This window comes from Osmerus mordax, chromosome 3 (genome assembly GCF_038355195.1).
Source record: "Osmerus mordax isolate fOsmMor3 chromosome 3, fOsmMor3.pri, whole genome shotgun sequence".
Classification (NCBI taxonomy): Eukaryota; Metazoa; Chordata; class Actinopteri; order Osmeriformes; family Osmeridae; genus Osmerus; species Osmerus mordax.
Genome location: NC_090052.1, coordinates 16183018 through 16201446, shown reverse-complemented (window position 1 = coordinate 16201446; position 18429 = coordinate 16183018). Strand labels below are relative to the sequence as shown.

Genomic DNA, 18429 nt, shown 5'->3' with positions numbered 1-18429 from the left:
CTTTACTTGGCTAGCCTACTACATTGGCCTACATTGTCATACATAGTCCCATTTACAACACTGGGAATCTGAATTTGGTAATCTTGAAAAGTTTGTATCTGGATCAGTGTGATCCAATCCAATGTTGCTTTGAAAAAACAGTACAAATGTAAAATGGATTACCTGATCCTGGATAGCATGGGATTTCAAAATCCAGATAATTCTGATGCAGATTAAACTTTTTAAACAACTGGCCCCATGTTATCAATGATGAAGGGCGGGACCACCACTCAGAAAGTCAAGATGGTGTGCTAAAGAGCCAACGGAATCTAGTCTTTGGACAGAGTCAACATCCAACTAAGAATCATATACATAGCACTTTGTGCTTTTTTGAAAATAAATATTTTAGAATTTTTCAATAATGTAACATGAAGGAAATCAACAAAGGTGTTTTATGTTAAGCAGATAGCAGCAAACCGCTCATGGATTATGGATTTGCATTATAAAGCCTGATAAATAAACATACAAAATAAGCAGTTAGTACGAACATATTTTGATTAGGCCTTCGAAATGATTATCCTAAACTAAATAAACAATAAAAATGTATGTGTGGTAAGTTGGTTTGTAAAAATCCTAAATAAAACCATTCAAATGACCAGCCAACCCTAAATAAATTGATGCACAAACAGGGTGTTCTCAGATGGCTCTTTAAAAACAGTTGACCACAGTATTTAACAGGGGTAATAGTTTTGTAGAATAAACCTTGTCTGTGCATCGATAGGAGTATTAGAACCATTTTGAGCAATTCATTAGGTATTTATGGGGTTGGACCTTAACTTGTGCTTGTACTTTATCACAAGATTATGTGTGGTACCACCCTTTCCCTCAATGTGCGTGGCATGAATTTAGATTGCAAAAAATTGTTCAAGACAGAAGTGGCCTACCAGTTTATACAAAAGGTTAAAGTTAAGGTTAAAGTAGCCTAATTAAATGATACCCAGGGATGACAAGTTTGCCTATCTGGCAATAGCCATTGTGTTTCTCCGTTTCAGTTAAGTGAAAGGTAGGCTATAGGCCTAGGCTATATGTGAACATCGTTTTTAATGAAGGCAACGCTTCACCATAACGGTTTGCTAGGCTATATGACAAATCAAATCAGCACCCCTCCTTCCAATGGAAACGGGTGCTGTTCATGAATGGGTCCCAAATGTTGCCCTTTCTACTTGAGAAATTTGTATTTTTTCCTAAAGGGAGTCCCGTTACGACACTAGAGGTGCCGCCGAACAGTGCGTTTCCCAAACATGCTCTTAACAAGAACGTTATACCTGTCTCTTATAGGCCTACTTAAGACGCTTCCTGGATGCGGAAATGTGATAAACCTTACCAAAATAATTGAGTAGTCTAATGGGCAAAATGATTGAGTGTTGAGAATTGAGTAAAAAACAAAAAAAGTATTTACTGTCGGTACAGAAAACGATTATAGGTTATATCATAATTTTTATAATGGTTTTTAATCGTATGTGGTTAAAAATAGTTCACATGATGTAGCCTAGGCATTTGCATAAAGCACAGTAGGTTTCATGACTTGACAATCAGCGTGATACATTCATGAAATGCTTACACAATTCGCAAAAGTAAAATTTGATTTACTGTGCTCCAAAACATGTTTTCTGGTTTCAGCAAAGGCCTAAAGACCGTGTATTCTTCCTCGAATCTTTACGCATGACCAAAATGTAGTTTCATTAGTGTTTCAATGAAGTGTGTTTTAGGAGTACCCTAGGACCTGCATAGGCCTATATATTTCCCAACGGAAACCCAAAGGTTTTCATTTTAATGTTGTTCATTTAGGCAAGCTCTTTGAACCGTATTTGCTTTGAGCATAGTCACTCAAAATGAACTTTACCTTATCATTCGTTTTAGTCAAATTATATTTAAAACGCAACAGTGCTTATCAACATTCTGCTGTAGCCTACCCTTATCGTACTTTTTATCTTTCTCTGTTGTAGTCCAGCCCATAGTTTGGATTCATCGAATCGCAAGCTGTTGTGGGGGGTCTATTTAAACGCTGCGCGCTCTGGTGCCAAAAATCATTATCTTTCAGCAAAGTACTATTAGACACAATCAAAGGCAGCAAGATGGTTGAGTGGACGGAGTTCGAGCGCACTACAATCACAAGCATTTTCGCTCAAATTGACTATGATAACGTGGGCCCTAAGGCTCTTTCAAGGTGACTATAGCTTTTTTCACAATTTTTGAATGCTTAAAACAAATACGTTCTTCCTAACCGAGATTATAAACTGAAATTAAAGTATAAAGTGTACTTTTTCAGAACCCTGGTTGTGTACCCATGGACACAGAGGTACTTTGGTAACTTTGGAAACCTGTATAACGCCGCCGCCATAGAAGGTAATAAGATGGTTGCTGCTCATGGAGTTGTTGTCATTCACGGATTGGAACGGGGTTGGAAGAACATGGACAACATTAGAGAAACGTATTCGGAACTGAGCCACCTCCATTCTGAGAAACTGCACGTGGACCCCGACAACTTCAAGGTAGGCTATATATTATTCGTCACAAAAAAATGGACTTGGATGTATTTTCGCAACTTTAAGACTTTCAAATTAAAACGTTAACCAAAATAATTGACGAATTACGGTACACAAAATATTTTCTGTCGCTAAAGAACATTTTACATTTATTATAATCTACTTATTTTAGTACTTTTCAATGTACATTGTATGATGCTACATGAAGGCAAAGACAATAAAGTGAACGTGGAAAAAATGGACTTGGATGTATTTTTGCGCATGATGAAACTTGGTTAGTCTACATCTGCCAGTATCTGCCGATATGTTTCTGTGTATCAAACATCTGAAGTGTCAATCTGTTTTGTTCTACTTTGTAGCTGTTCGCTGACTGCCTGATCATCGTCCTTGCTGCCGAGATGGGCTCTGCTTTCACCGCCGAAATCCAGGGCGCGTGCCAGAAGTTCCTGAATGTTGTGATGTCCGCCCTGGGCCGACAGTACCACTAAGTATAGCCTATGAACAAAGTAAACCGAGCAAAAAGATTATCCAGAAATCAATAATTGCTTATCATTTGTTTAAGTGCATTTGTAAAGTGAATCTGTAAAACAGCATAAAATAGGGATAATCAGCAAATGTGAGTGGATTTTTGTATTCGTGCACATCAGAATCAGAAAGGATTTTATTTGCCATGAAAGTTTGCACAGACAAGGAATTTGCTTTGGCAGGAAGGTTTATTCGTGCACATAAACACTCTTGGTATAGCCTAATAAGACATTTACAGCACATTACCGTTATTCCCGGATGCCCCCACAGTATAGGCCGGGCTGGACTGGCCATCTGGCATACCGGGCATTTGCCCGGTGGGCCGACGCATTTTTGGGCCGAATCGCCGATATCATTTATAGCCTTTTTTTTTGTTGGTCGGGCCGGTGTTGGACCGAATTCTTACCCCCATTATTTTTTTTCACTCTGTTCTGTGTGCTTGTTATAATTATACTAGATAACCTTTCCAGAGGTATCTCTGCTATGAGTTAGTGCAAACCGCTAAATTGATATGAGGATACTGGTATTTTGGTGAAATGGTAGCTAATGTGTTAGAAGTAGCCTAGTTGGAGAGCTCACTGTCTGCTGTCTCTGGTGTCCATTTTTACTGTTACAGCTCAGGGGAACATTTCATTTATATGCATCTGTATGTTTCACTCATTGAACAAATAAATTCTAATTCTATACGGCTTTGTTCGGCTTGACATAGCGTCCATTATCTGGGTCGGAGGTAGGCACTAGGCAGCGAGGGGCGGAGCTTCAGCTCCTTCAGGCGACACGCCCCCCCCCCAGTCTCAAGCAGAGAAGACTGCTGATTTTTTCACGATTTCAAAGCCTAATTTAACATACTTGTCGGTGTTATTTTTTCATTCGAATTTGGATGGGCAGTTAATAACACATTATTCTGTGGTGTGGCGAACTTAAAACTCGTTTCCAGGTCCACTTTACAGGATCTTTAATTCATGTTTCATCAAAATATAAGTTATGTTGTGCTGCACTTGAGAGCCTATTCGATTTGTATGTCGTGCTGCTCGTAGGTAAACTCCGAATGATTGTCTCAAGAAAATAGACGTACTTTGGGGCTGCACTTGAAAAACGATGTTGATGTCGATGTCGTGCTACACTGTCCTATTATCGGAATGAGGGTAATATGTGAATTATGTTGTAGTTGCTGTTATGTCACTGTCTGGTAAAAGCGAGCATCCTTTGTATTCATTTGTACAAATCACTTTTAGTAGAACTATTCACTTCTGATTCTTGATTACGTTGTACTTGCTGTTATAGGTATACTTAGCTACTAAATGCACTATATGGCAAATAATTGGCATATAATCGTCTGGTAAATGAGTATAGCTACATTATTTTACAAATGTAGGCTATATAAAAAGGCCCCTGCTAACAGGTCCCTCCTACCAGAATTCTATTTCCCTCTCAGTAAACGACTTGCCACACAACTGTTTTGTGTTTACAATCATATCCATTTTATAGATCCTGCTTCCCACAGCCTAGTTTGTGTCTTCTAACTTGCAATGTACAGTGCTTGGTTTTAGTACCTGATAAGCCAAGCCTGGACCTTCCCTTTGTGAATGGCTAGTGAAAAACATCTAATAAATGATGACATTTTGATTGGTTCCATCACATTTATTTTAAACAAAAAACTATAATGATATATTTAACAAAAGGTAGAAAAAAATAAAGAAAGTGATCATTTAAATAAGAGTTTTAACAAGTTAGAGGCTTGATAATGAAAACAGGTCAGGGATGTTTACGGCAGGCAGCACAGACATATTCCTCTCAGTTGGATTATAGCACAACAGTGATGGAACCTTCTGAGGCAGCTGTCACAGCCAACCTGAGATTTTGGATAAACATTAAAATTAATTTGTGGAATGATAATGAATGAACAAACATTAGGAATGGCAAAAACTGTCACTGTCACCTATAATAACATTACCACTTATACAAAGAAATACCAGTGCTTCATTATAAATGTGTCTAGTAGTGAAAAAAGTATTGTATTCAATACCAGTTGACAAGCTATTACCCAGTTAGTGCCGCCATCCATATTGTCCACATCCCCGCATAGTTGGGGTGTGTCAGATTTTATAGCCCCAAGATATGTGGGGGGGGGGGGGGATTTCGGCAGGTATGAAAAACAGTGTTGCCAAAATCCTACTTCCCTTTTTAACTTTTACATTTATGCAACTAGTATCAATAGCTTTTTATGGTAAACTCTACAGGGCATGAGGAGCCACCAAAATAATTTTGGGGTGTGTCAAATTTTATAATCCCAAAATATGAGGGGGGGAGGATTTCAGCAGGTATAAAAAACTGTGTTGCCAAAATCCTACTCCCCTTCTAACTTTTACATTTATGCAACTAGTATCAAAAGCTTTTAATGGCACACTCTACAGGGCATGAGGAGCCACCAAAATAATTTTGGGGTGTATCAAATTTTATAATCCCAAGATATGAGGGGGGGGGGGAGGATTTTGGCAGGTAGGATGTTATCCACCATCATCCCTGTGCCCAAAAAGCCAAGACCAACAGGACATAATGACTACAGACCCGTTGCCCTGACCTCTGTGGTAATGAAGTATTTTGAGCGCCTGGTGCTGGCACACCTCAAATCCATCACAGACCCCCTCCTGGACCCCCTGCAGTTTGCCTACAGTTTGCCTACAGAGCCAACAGGTCTGTGGATGACGCAGTTAACATGGCACTCCACTTCACGCTACAGCACCTGGACTCCCCAGCATCCTACGCCAGGATCCTGTTTGTGGACGTCCCCGCCCTGCTTCAGGACAAGCTCTCCCAGCTGAACGTGCCTGATTCCACCTGCAGCTGGATCACAGACTTCCTGTCTGACAGGAAGCAGTGTGTTAAGCTGGGAACACACGTCTCTGACTCCCGGTCCATCAGCACCGGATCTCCTCAGGGTTGCGTCCTTTCCCCACTGCTCTTCTGATTACAGCTGGGAAGCTGACAACCTGGTGCAATGATGGTGCACTTCTACACAGCCATCATTGAGTCCATCCTCACCTCCTCCATCACCACCTGGTACGCTGCTGCCACTGCCAAGGACAAGAACAGGCTGCAGCGTATCATCCGCACTGCTGAGAAGGTTATTGGCTGCAATCTGGCTACCCTCGAGGACCTGCACTCCTCGAGGACCCTGAGGCGAGCGAGGAAGATTGTGGCCGACTCCTCCCACCCTGGACACTCCCTGTTTCAGTCACTCCCCTCCGGCAGAAGGCTGCGGTCCTTCAGGACCAATACAACACGCCACAAAAACAACAAGGCCAAGGGTTCACACTGACTTTTATGACTTAACCCTTGTGCTGCCTACGGGTCACATGACCCAAAGGTTCACAACGAACCAACGTTGTGTTTACCCAATTTCACCCAATACAAAAACAAATAAAAAGCATTTTCTTTTAACTTTCGCAATTTGGGGGGTCTGAGACGGCCCGGCGGTTAAAAAAAAATGCTTCACTTTGTTTTTGTATGCGGTAAAGTTGTCGCAATACAACGGTGGGTCACAATGACCGAGGGTTAATGTCCTAATAACACATTGCTTTTTGCACTGCATCACACAATTGTATCTTGTACCATTTCTATTTTTTGTAAATTTTGTATTATTGGTATTTTTATATTGTAAATTACGGCAACTTATATTTTATTTTATATTCTATTGTATATTTAACTTTAATTCTAATTCCACTTAGTATTGCTAGTTCCACTTAGTGTTGCTAGTTATGTACCCTTAGTATAGTTAGTCCTCATATTTAAATGTAAGATTCCTATATGTTTAATGTATGCACCTTCCTGCCAAAGCAAATTCCTTGTTTGTGCAAACTTTCATGGCGAATAAAACCCTTTCTGATTCTGATGTGCACGAATAAAAAAATCCACTCACATTGGCTGATTATGCCTATTTTATGCTGATTTACATATTCACTTTACAAATGCATTTAAACAAATGATCAGCAATTAGTGATTTCTGGATGATCTTTTTGCTCGTTTTAATTTGTTCATAGGCTATACTTAGTGGTACTGTCGGCCCAGGGCGGACATCACAACATTCAGGAACTTCTGGCACGCGCCCTGGACTTCGGCGGTGAAAGCAGAGCCCATCTCGGCAGCAAGGACGATGATAAGGCATTCAGCGAACAGCTACAAAGTAAAACAAAACAGACACTTCAGATGTGTGATAGACAGAAACACATCAGGAGAGACTGGCGGATGTAGACTGACCAAGTTTCATCATGCCCAAAAATACATCCAAGTCCATTTTTTTGTGACAAATAATAGCCTACCTTGAAGTTGTCGGGGTCCACATGCAGTTTCTCAGAATGGAGGTGGCTCAATTCGGAATACGTTTCTCTAATGTTGTCCATGTTCTTCCAACCCCGTTCCAATCCGTGAATGACAACAACTCCATGAGCAGCGACCATCTTATTACCGACTATGGCAGCGGCATTATACAGGTTTCCAAAGTTACCAAAGTACCTCTGTGTCCATGGGTACACAACCAGGGTTCTGAAAAAGTACACATTTTACTTTAATTTCAGTTTATAATCTCGGTTAAGAAGAATGTATTTGTTTTACGCATTCAAAAATTGTGAAAAAAAAGCTATAGTCACCTTGAAAGAGCCTTAGGGCCCACTTTATCATAGTCAATTTTAGCGAAAATGCTTGTGATTGTAGTGCGCTCGAACTCCGTCCACTCAACCATCTTGCTGCCTTTGATTGTGTCTAAGGGTACTTTGCTGAAAGATAATGATTTTTGGCACCAGAGCGCGCAGCGTTTAAATAGACCTCCCACAACAGCTTGCGATTCGATGAATCCAAACTATGGGCTGGACTACGACAGAGAAAGATAAAAAGTACGATAAGGGTAGGCTACAGCAGAATGTTGATAAGCACTGTTGCGTTTTAAATATAATTTGACTAAAACGAGTGATAAGGTAAAGTTGAGTTTGAGTGACTATGCTCCTAGCAAATACGGTTCAAAGAGCTTGCCTAAATGAACAACATTAAAATGAAAACCTTTGGGTTTCCGTTGGGAAATATATAGGCCTATGCAGGTCCTAGGGTACTCCTAAAACACACTTCATTGAAACACTAATGAAACTACATTTTGGTCATGCGTAAAGATTCGAGGAATAATACAGTCTTTAGGCCTTTGCCGAAACCAGCAAACATGTTTTGGAGCACAGTTAATCAAATGGTGTTGTAATTATATTTCATGAATGCATCACGCTGATTGTCAAGTCATGAAACCTACTGTGCTTTATGCAAATGCCTAGGCTACATCATGTGAACTATTTTTAACCACATACGATTAAAAACCATCATAATAATTATTATATAGCCTATGTAAAACGTTTTCTGTACCGACAGTAAATCATTATTTTTGTTTTACTCAATTCTCAATACTCAATCATTTTGCGCATTAGGCTACTAAATTATTTAGGCAAAGTTGATCACATTTCCGCATCCATGAAGCGTCTTAAGTATAGGCCTATAAGAGACAAGTATAACGTTTTTGTTAAGAGCATGTTTGGCAAACGCACTTAAACGCACTGTTCGGCGGCACCTCTATGTGTCGTCACGGGACTCTTTGGGAAAAAATACACATTTCTCAAGTGGAAAGGGCAACATTTGGGACCCTTTCATGAACAGCACCCGTTTCCATTGGAAGGAGGGGTGCTGATTTGATTTGTCATATAGCCTATAGCAAACCGTTATAAGCGTTGGTAAAACTTTCATCAAAAAAGATATTCACATATAGCCTAGGCCTATAGCCTTCCTTTCACTTAAATGAAACGGAAAAATATAATGGCTATTGCCAGATAGGCAAACTTGTCATCCCTGGGTATCATTTAATTAGGCTACTTTAACCTTAACTTTAATCTTTTGTAACTGGTAGGCCACTTCTGTCTCGAGAAATTCTTTGTAATCTAAATTCATGCCACGCACATTGAGGGAAAGGGTGGTACCACACATAATCTTGCGATAACGCGTACAAGTGTACAAAGCCTTTAGATAACCAATCAAGGGTGTAAAATGCCCACACTGTTTTGTTGGAACACACAGACACACTAATGCAAGGATGTTTATTTGGCCTAATTTCCTATTCAGCCAATATGAGAGGACTGTAAATCCGAAAAGATTAATAGAGTTTCAACACAGTTAAAACAGAACATTTGAAAGTTAACTTCGACAAAGAGAAGGTTCGACCTATTTTCTAATGATTTACCTAAATGCAGACAAAAGAACCAGCTTTCGTAGTTAAAGTCCAACCCCATAAATACCTAATGAATTGCTCAAAATGGTTCTAATACTCCTATCGATGCACGAACAAGGTTTATTCTATACAAAGCTTTTCCCCCTGTTAAATATTGTGGTCAACTGTTTTTTAAAGAGCCAACATCCGAGAACACCCTGTTTTCGAATCAATTTATTTAGGGTTGGCTGGTAATTTGAATGATTTTATTTAGGCCTTTTACAAACCAATTTACCACACATACATTTTTGTTGTTTATTTAATTTAGGATAAGAATTTCGAAGGCCTAATCAAAATCTGTTCATACTAACTGCTTATTTTGTATGTTAATTTATCAGACTTTATAAATGCAAATGACTATGAGCAGTTTGCTGTTATCTGCTTAACATAAAACGCCTTTGTTGATTGGCTTCATGTTACATTATTGAAAAATTCTATATTTCTATATATTTCTATATATTTCTATATATTTCTATATATTTCTATATATTTCTATATTTCTATATTTCTATATTTCTATATTTCTATATTTCTATATTTCTATATTTTAATATTTTAGCACAAAGTGCTATGTGTATGATTTTTACTTGGACGTTGACTTGGTCCAAAGACTAGATTTCGTTGGCTCTTTAGCGCACCATCTTGATTTTCTGAGTGGTGGTCCCGCCCTTCATCATTGATAAACAGGTCTAGACACCCATGTTATTGGTAATATCACAGATTATTAACAATTATTTATTGTGATAGGCTACATTAAAGCCAAACTAGACATAGCCTAGTTTCTGTAGTGGAACTATATTCTGTCATGCAGTCATGAGGTAACCTTTTACTTATTTACACTGTAGCCTACAATATGCTACAGCACTTGCAATTAAATAATCCAAATAAAAGTACGATAGGTTAATAAGACGACCTATTGTAAATATTGTAATATTTTAACTATGTAGGAATCCCGTTAAATTATTGCACAATGGCACCTGCGCAAAATTGGTCACCGTGCCATTAAAACAGTATAGGCTAGTAAAGTAGGCTAAAAACTCAATATCAACTAGGTATAAACATGTAGTTTAAATCCTTAGAAACTCAAACGAGAGCTAAACTTGCCTACTTATTTTCAATCGCATGCAAGTGAAGCGCTAATCTTAAAAAAATGTGGAAAGCTTCCAAAGTTTCACACGTAGATTGAGTTGATAAGATTATAACTTTTTATAACCCATACTAAAAATTACAATGAAAGTGAATTTGTATTCATTTTTAGCAATTGCTCATTTCCTTGTCTTTTCATATGTAGCCTACAGATGTCTAGTTGGAATTTTATAAACTTTTATATTTGTTTATTTAACTCTCCATTTCATATTTTACAATTACTAATTGTGCATCGGTCGATTTCTGGTTTTTGTGGTCATTTAAATGTCAATTTCTTTAAAGGTTTTTCACAAACAATAGGTTAGGCTAATAGGCTATAGCCAAAGCTCTTTTTTATTTTATTTACATGCAAGCAGTATCATATGTAATTAGGCTATGTAAATGAATTGCGTGGAATTAACACACGGGCCTAATCAATATACTTATGATAGGCTAGACTATATGATTATATCATTTTACATGCTTATTGTTTGGCGATGTTTTTATCAGATTTTAGAAATGGTCAGTAGTTCGCTGTTATCTGCTCAAAATAAAACCTGTCTATATGACAATGAAAAAATTGACCATCAGGCCTAACATTGGCCATGCAGTTATGATCAATTTGGAGATTACGCTACGTTAAACTTCTTGGTTACTTTCAATTGTTCAATTGTTTTTGAGACAGGCACGTAAGAGGCCACTGTCTCCAAAAGTGATTACAAGTGCTTATATTTTAACACATGTAGGCTATTGTCATTCATATTAGCATGACAATATTTGAGTTGAACTTTCTGAACGATTTAACGATTTGACGTCAGGTTGGTTGTGTATAGGGTAAACAACCTTTACCAGGCTAGTTTAAAAGTATAGGCTATTACAAATAACCTTGTTATACGTTTTTTTTTGTAGTTCTTTAGTGGAAATCCTTTACCATGGAATATGACACTGACTAGTCGTTTTGTCTCTCTGATTATTTGGGCTGAAGTTAGCTAAATTGATTTTTCGACTGAGTGTGGAGTGAGGCAGTGGGGACCAAAAGAGTTAGGCTACATTTTACAATGGAAATAATGAACCTTAATAATAGCCTAATGCTTTGGGGAAAGACATAATTCACAGAACAGACTCGGTATTTCTATTTTGGAAAATATAGGCTAATTGAACATGCCATTTCTATTTTTAAAACGTGTCTGTAAAATTGCACAACTAAACCCTCTACTGTGGGGGCATCCGGGAATAATTGGACAGGTTATAATTGGTTATGTGCTGTAAATGTCTTATTCAACACTGTGGAATCCTTCCGCTTCCTGGGCACTATCCTCTCCCAGAACTTCAAGTGGGAACTGAACTGAAGCCACTGCCAAGGAAGAGAGCTGCAGCGTATTATCCGCACTGCTGAGAAGGTGATTGGCTGCAATCTGCCTACCCTCGAGGACCTGCACTCCTCGAGGACCCTGAGGCGAGCGAGGAAGATTGTGGCCGACTCCTCCCACCCTGGACACGCCCTGTTTCAGTCACTCCCCTCCGGTAGAAGGCTGCGGTCCATCAGGACCAATACCACACGCCACAAACACAGTTTCTTCCCTTCCGCTGTTGGCCTCTTCAACAAGGCCATGGGTTCACACTGACTTTTATGACTTAATGTCCTAATAACACATTGCTTTTTGCACTGCATCACACAATTGTATCTTTTACCATTTGTATTCTTTGTAAATGTTGTATTATTGGTATTTTTATATTGTAAATTACGGCAATTTATATTTCATTTTATATTCTATTGTATATTTTACTTTAATTCTAATTCCAAGTAGTACTGCTAGTTCCTCTTAGTGTTGCTAGTTATGTACCCTTAGTATAGTTAGTCCTCATATTTAAATGTAAGATTCCTATATGTTTAATGTATGCACCTTCCTGCCAAAGCAAATTCCTTGTCTGTGCAAACTTTCATGGCGAATAAAACCCTTTCTGATTCTGATTCTGATGTGCACGAATAAAAAAATCCACTCACATTTGCTGATTATGCCTATTTTATGCTGATTTACATATTCACTTTACAAATGCATTTAAACAAATGATCAGCAATTAATGATTTCTGGATGATCTTTTTGTTCGTTTTAATTTGTTCATAGGCTATACTTAGTGGTACTGTCGGCCCAGGGCGGACATCACAACATTCAGGAACTTCTGGCACGCGCCCTGGACTTCGGCGGTGAAAGCAGAGCCCATCTCGGCAGCAAGGACGATGATAAGGCATTCAGCGAACAGCTACAAAGTAGAACAAAATAGATTGACACTTCAGATGTGTGACAGACAGAAACACATCGGGAGAGACTGGCGGATGTAGACTAACCAAGTTTCATCATGCGCAAAAATACATCCAAGTCCATTTTTTGTGACGAATAATATATAGCCTACCTTGAAGTTGTCGGGGTCCACATGCAGTTTCTCAGAATGGAGGTGGCTCAGTTCGGAATACGTTTCTCTAATGTTGTCCATGTTCTTCCAACCCCGTTCCAATCCGTGAATGACAACAACTCCATGAGCAGCGACCATCTTATTACCGACTATGGCGGCGGCGTTATACAGGTTTCCAAAATTACCAAAGTACCTCTGTGTCCATGGGTACACAACCAGGGTTCTGAAAAAATACACATTTTACTTTAATTTCAGTTTATAATCTCGGTGTTTTACGCATTCAAAAATGGTGAAAAAGGCTATAGTCACCTTGAAAGAGCCTTAGGGCCCACTTTATCATAGTCAATTTTAGCGAAAATGCTTGTGATTGTAGTGCGCTCGAACTCCGTCCACTCAACCATCTTGCTGCCTTTGATTGTGTCTAAGGGTAGGCCAACTTTGCAGAAAGATTTAATGATTTTTTGGCACCAGAGCGCGCAGCGTTTAAATAGACCCCCCACAACAGCTTGCGATTCGATGAATCCAAACTATGGGCTGGACTACGACAGAGAAAGATTAAAAAGTACGATAAGGGTAGGCTAGCAGAATGTTGATAAGCACTGTTGCGTTTTAAATGTAATTTGAATAAAACGAGTGATAAGGTAAAGTTTAGTTTGAGTGACTGTATGCTCCTAGCAAATACTGTTCAAAGAGCAATTGCCTAAATGAACAACATTAAAATGAAAATCTGTTCACGTTGGGAAATATGCAGGTCCCAGGCTACTCCTAAAACACACTTGAAACACTACTAATGAAACTACATGACTCATGCGTAAAGATTTGAGGACAAATGCACAGTCTTTAGGCCTTTGCTGAAACCAGCAAACATGTTTTGGAGCATGGTTAATCAAATGGTGTGTGAATTATGTAAGCATTTCATGAATGCATCACGCTGAATGTCAAATCATGAAACCTACTGTGCTTTATGCAAATGCTCATGGGAACTATTTTTAACCACATATGATTAAAAATCATCATAATTATGATATAGCCTAGCCTATGTAAAACGGTTTTTGTACCGACAATAATTATTTTTGTCAATACTCAATCATTTTGCGCATTAGGCTAATCAATTATTTTGGTAAAGTTTATCACATTTCCGCATCCAGGAAGCGTCTTAAGTAGGCCTATAAGAGACAGGTATAACGTTCTTGTTAAGAGCATGTTTGGGAAACGCACTTAAACGCACTGTTCGGCGGCACCTATAGTGTCGTAACGGGACTCCCTTTAGGAAAAAATACACATTTCTCAAGTGGAAAGGGCAACATTTGGGACCCATTCATGAACAGCACCCGTTTCTATTGGAAGGAGGGGTGCTGATTTGATTCGTCATATAGCCTATAACCGTTATAAGCGTTGGTAAAGCCTTCATCAAAAAAAGATATTCACATATAGCCTAGGCCTATAGCCTTCCTTTCACTTAAATGAAACGGAGAAATAAAATGGCTATTGCCAGATAGGCAAACTTGTCATCTCTGGGTATCATTTAATTAGTCTACTTTAACCTTAACTTTAATGTTTTGTATAAACTGGTAGGCCACTTCTGTCTCGAGAAATTCTTTGTAATCTAAATTCATGCCACGCACATTGAGGGAAAGGGTGGTACCACACATAATCTTGTGATAAAGCGTACAAGTGTACAAAGCCTTTAGATAACCAATCAAGGGTGTAAAATGCCCATACTTTTTTTTTGGAACACACCGACACACTAATGCAAGGCTGTTTAGTTTGGCCTAATTTCCTATTCGGCCAATATGACAGGACTGTAACCCCGAAAAGATTAATATAGTTTCAACACAGTTAAAACAGAACATTTGAAAGTTAACTTCGACAAAGAGAAGGTTCGACCTATTTTCTAATGATTTACCTAAATGCAGACAAAAGAACCAGCTTTCGTAGTTAAAGTCCAACCCTTTAAATACCTAATGAATTGCTCAAAATGGTTCTAATACTCCTATCGTTGCACGAACAAGGTTTATTCTACAAAGCTTTTCCCCCTGTTAAATATTGTGGTCAACTGTTTTTTAAAGAGCCAACATCCGAGAACACCCTGTTTTCGAATCAATTTATTTAGGGTTGTCTGGTAATTTGAATGATTTTATTTAGGCCTTTTACAAACCAATTTACCACACATACATTTTATTGTTTATTTAATTTAGGATAAGCATTTCGAAGGCCTAATCAAAATCTGTTCATACTAACTGCTTATTTTGTATGTTTATTTATCAGACTTTATAATGCAAATGACTATGAGCCGTTTGCTGTTATCTGCTTAACATAAAACGCCTTTGTTGATTGGCTTCACGTTACATTATTGAAAAATTCTATATTTTCTATATATTTCTATATTTTAATATTTTAGCACAAAGTGCTATGTGTATGATTTTTACTTGGATGTTGACTTAGTCAAAAGACTAGATTCCGTTGGCTCTTTAGCGGACCATCTTGATTTTCTGAGTGGTGGTCCCGCCCTTCATCATTGATAAGCAGGTCTAGACACCCATGTTATTGGTAATATCACAGATTATTATCAATTATTAATTGTGATTGGGCTACATTAAAGCCAAACTAGACCTGGCCTAGTTTCTGTAGTGGAACTATATTCTGTCATGCAGTCATGAGGTAACCTTTTACTTATTTACACTGTAGCCTACAATATACTACAGCACTTGCAATTAAATAATCCAAATAAAAGTACGATAGGTTAATAAGCCGACCTATTGTAAATATTGTAATATTTTAACGATGTAGGAATCCCGTTAAATTATTGCACAATGGCACCTGCGCAAAATTGGTCACCGTGCCATTAAAACAGTATAGGCTAGTAAAGTAGGCTAAAAACTCCATATCAACTAGGTATAAACATGTAGTTTAAATCCTTAGAAACTCAAATTAGAGCATAACTACTTATTTTCTATCGCATGCAAGTGAAGCGCTAATCTTAAAAAAATGTGGAAGGCTTCCAAAGTTTCACACGTAGAGGTTGGGTGTGCCCTCTTAACGAGCTTATATAAAACGCACGCAGTTGAGAGCTGGTCACTAAACTTCACTAGATTCAATCTGTCAAAGACAACAAACAAGATGAGTCTCAGTTCTAAGGACAAGGCAACCGTCAAGGCCTTCTGGGCCAAGGTGGCACCTAAAACGGAAGAAGTCGGATCCGACGCTCTGTCCAGGTATTGAAAACTTGTTTGTTTGGACCAAAGTTAAAGTATAGGCGTAGGCTTATAGCCTATAAAGTAATATAAGCTATGGGTGCCCTTTTAAAATGCATTCATATTATTTTCTTATAGAATGCTGGTGGTGTACCCGCAGACCAAGACCTACTTCTCTCACTGGCCAGACCTGAGCCCCGGCTCTGCTCCTGTGAGGACTCATGGAAAGACTATCATTGAAGGTGTTGGTGAAGCCGTCTCTAAAATCGAAGACCTTTCCAATGGTCTAATCAACCTCAGTGAGCTGCACGCCTTCCAACTGCGGGTGGATCCTGCTAACTTCAAGGTTAGCAAAGTAGCTATAGTTGGGTTTTAGTGCTATGTTGTGACTTGTTACATTGACGCGTACTTTGCTTCTTTTTTTTTTACCCCAGATCTTCTGCCACAACATCATCGTGGTTCTGGCCATCCTGTTCCCCGATGATTTCACCCCAGAGGCTCATGTGTCTATTGACAAGTTCCTCGCTGCCGTGTCTTTGGCTCTGCAAGAGAAGTACCGATAAACTGCTGAACATCTTTCAGAGATATTTCAGAGACAACATTGCTCAGGGGCACTCTGTAGTTCAAAACTAAATAAATGTTGAAACAAATTAACTTGAGTTGTCATTCGTTTGAGGATTTCATTCGTTTTTAGACAGTGGGCTAATTATTTTGACAAGTCTTCAAGGCATACAAAGCATAGCTTAGGCCTACATAACATGCAGACCAATTCAATGGTAACATATTTGTTATTTTAGGTATGTCGTCATTATCTATGTTGTCAATAGCTGTGTAGTCATAGATATATCCATAGATATATATAAACACTAGATGTCTTACGGCGGAGTCTAGAACGTCCGCACATGGCGGCCATCTTGCTACAGTCAACGTCAGAGATGTCGGTATGCCACTGCATACTTATGAATAATTATGTTTTTTTTTTTAATAGAATATAAGTATGCAGTGGCATACCGACATCTCTGACGTTGATAACAAACCAAACCGTTTCAAAATCGGTTGAAAATTGAGCAAGTTATGGTCATTTCAAAAGTACATGTAGAATCAACACAATGTTATGGGTGAGCGAGTTGACTGTAGCAAGATGGCCGCCATGTGCGGACGTTCGACTCCGTTGTCCGGCAACGCGGACGAGACATCTAGTGTTTATATATATATGTATGGATATATCTATGTGTGTAGTCATTAGAACCCGTGCAGTTGCTCTTGGGAAAATGCGCTCGGACACAGCCGGCAGTTCTCGAATCGATCTCACGGTACTTTGATGGACACGTCACAGTGACCTAGCCTCGGCGCCGTCTCAAGTTAAACAAAAGTCTAACCAGAATTCACAGCTTCAAGACAGCTGGCTGTATGAAGTCGAATACACCTAATGACAAATGCCCTGTGAATAGTAAAAACAAATATATCAACTTGTGTCTCGAATAATGTGCAACATCAGCTTGTAAGATTTGCATCACGTCGCAATACCTTGCCTTATATTGACGTATAATCATGCTACATGAACCAAGTAACTGCCTATGTAGCAGCAGCAGGCTAACGTAGCTGTTATGTCCAGTCTGTTACATTTTTGTGCGCTCTGTAGAGAAGAGAGAGGCTCAGGGATGGGATGGTTTTGCCTGAAATGAATCATGCTAGATTATACATTGTTTACAGTCAACAATGTTATGTGACTTTTCAACCAACAAGCAGATGTTACGTTAGTGTAAGCTGATAGCCTAAAAGTCGCATTGGCTTATTTTGTTATGAGATGATAAATTAATTAATGTCCCAATTGGTAGATGTTATTATATGGCGGTATAACTGTACTATATAACTGTGGTGGCCATCTACTGTAAACAAATATAGGATTAAAAATGTTGATCGCTTTTTTTTTAATGTTAGAGCAATAGCCCCTCCAAAAGTCTGTGCACGTCGCTGGTTAGCTGAAATATACCCAAAACAAACACCACTATATAATTTCAGTATTTTTAAATCGAGGGATAGACTTTGGTCGATGGTCATTGGATCTCTATCAGAACCTTGGAGAGCTCCGACGTAACGGCGATTGTTTACTGACAGCTCACTGAGATCAGTGTGAAAAGGTTGGGATTGGGGAGCGGTCGTAAATGCGTCGTGCAAAATGAACTATGTAACAATGTAGCCCATAGCTATTGAAATACCGCCCCCCCCCCACACACACACACACACACATCAAACATTCATTCTTAAACGCAAATTATCTATTTGTGTTATTCATTGAGACGGACTCAAGAATTTAGGTACAATCAGAAGCGGAACTATAGTTGAAGCCGAAGTT

The 18429-nt window shown here is 38.8% G+C and overlaps 4 protein-coding genes across 5 annotated transcripts; 2 read left to right on the top strand and 2 right to left on the bottom strand.

Annotated features, from left to right (window-relative positions):
• The first annotated feature begins 2049 nt into the window (after positions 1 to 2049).
• LOC136940433 (hemoglobin subunit beta-like) lies at positions 2050 to 4670 on the top strand. 2 transcript variants are annotated; one of them, XR_010876392.1, is made up of 4 exons: positions 2050 to 2206; positions 2309 to 2531; positions 2885 to 3094; positions 3183 to 4670. XR_010876392.1 is itself a non-coding variant. In XM_067232579.1 (3 exons), exons 1-3 carry the CDS (start codon positions 2115 to 2117, stop codon positions 3011 to 3013), a joined length of 444 nt encoding a protein of 147 aa, XP_067088680.1. In that variant the 5' UTR covers positions 2050 to 2114; the 3' UTR covers positions 3014 to 3140. The 2 variants fall into 2 exon arrangements, 1 of the variants encoding a protein (XP_067088680.1); XM_067232579.1 differs by lacking the exon at positions 3183 to 4670 and having other exon boundaries at positions 2885 to 3140.
• Positions 4671 to 6970: 2300 nt separating this feature from the next.
• On the bottom strand, positions 6971 to 7850 carry LOC136940432 (hemoglobin subunit beta-2-like). The gene is made up of 3 exons (XM_067232578.1): positions 7697 to 7850; positions 7370 to 7592; positions 6971 to 7226 (listed from the first exon to the last, which is right to left on the bottom strand). The coding sequence occupies exons 1-3, from the start codon at positions 7786 to 7788 to the stop codon at positions 7098 to 7100; spliced, it is 444 nt and encodes a 147-aa protein (XP_067088679.1). The 5' UTR covers positions 7789 to 7850; the 3' UTR covers positions 6971 to 7097.
• Positions 7851 to 12473: 4623 nt separating this feature from the next.
• Positions 12474 to 13349, bottom strand: LOC136940431 (hemoglobin subunit beta-2-like). Its single transcript, XM_067232577.1, has 3 exons — positions 13189 to 13349; positions 12880 to 13102; positions 12474 to 12729 (listed from the first exon to the last, which is right to left on the bottom strand). Exons 1-3 carry the CDS (start codon positions 13278 to 13280, stop codon positions 12601 to 12603), a joined length of 444 nt encoding a protein of 147 aa, XP_067088678.1. The 5' UTR covers positions 13281 to 13349; the 3' UTR covers positions 12474 to 12600.
• Positions 13350 to 15933: 2584 nt separating this feature from the next.
• On the top strand, positions 15934 to 16727 carry LOC136940503 (hemoglobin subunit alpha-2-like). Its single transcript, XM_067232685.1, has 3 exons — positions 15934 to 16094; positions 16212 to 16419; positions 16508 to 16727. Exons 1-3 carry the CDS (start codon positions 16000 to 16002, stop codon positions 16634 to 16636), a joined length of 432 nt encoding a protein of 143 aa, XP_067088786.1. The 5' UTR covers positions 15934 to 15999; the 3' UTR covers positions 16637 to 16727.
• The last annotated feature ends 1702 nt before the right edge of the window (positions 16728 to 18429 follow it).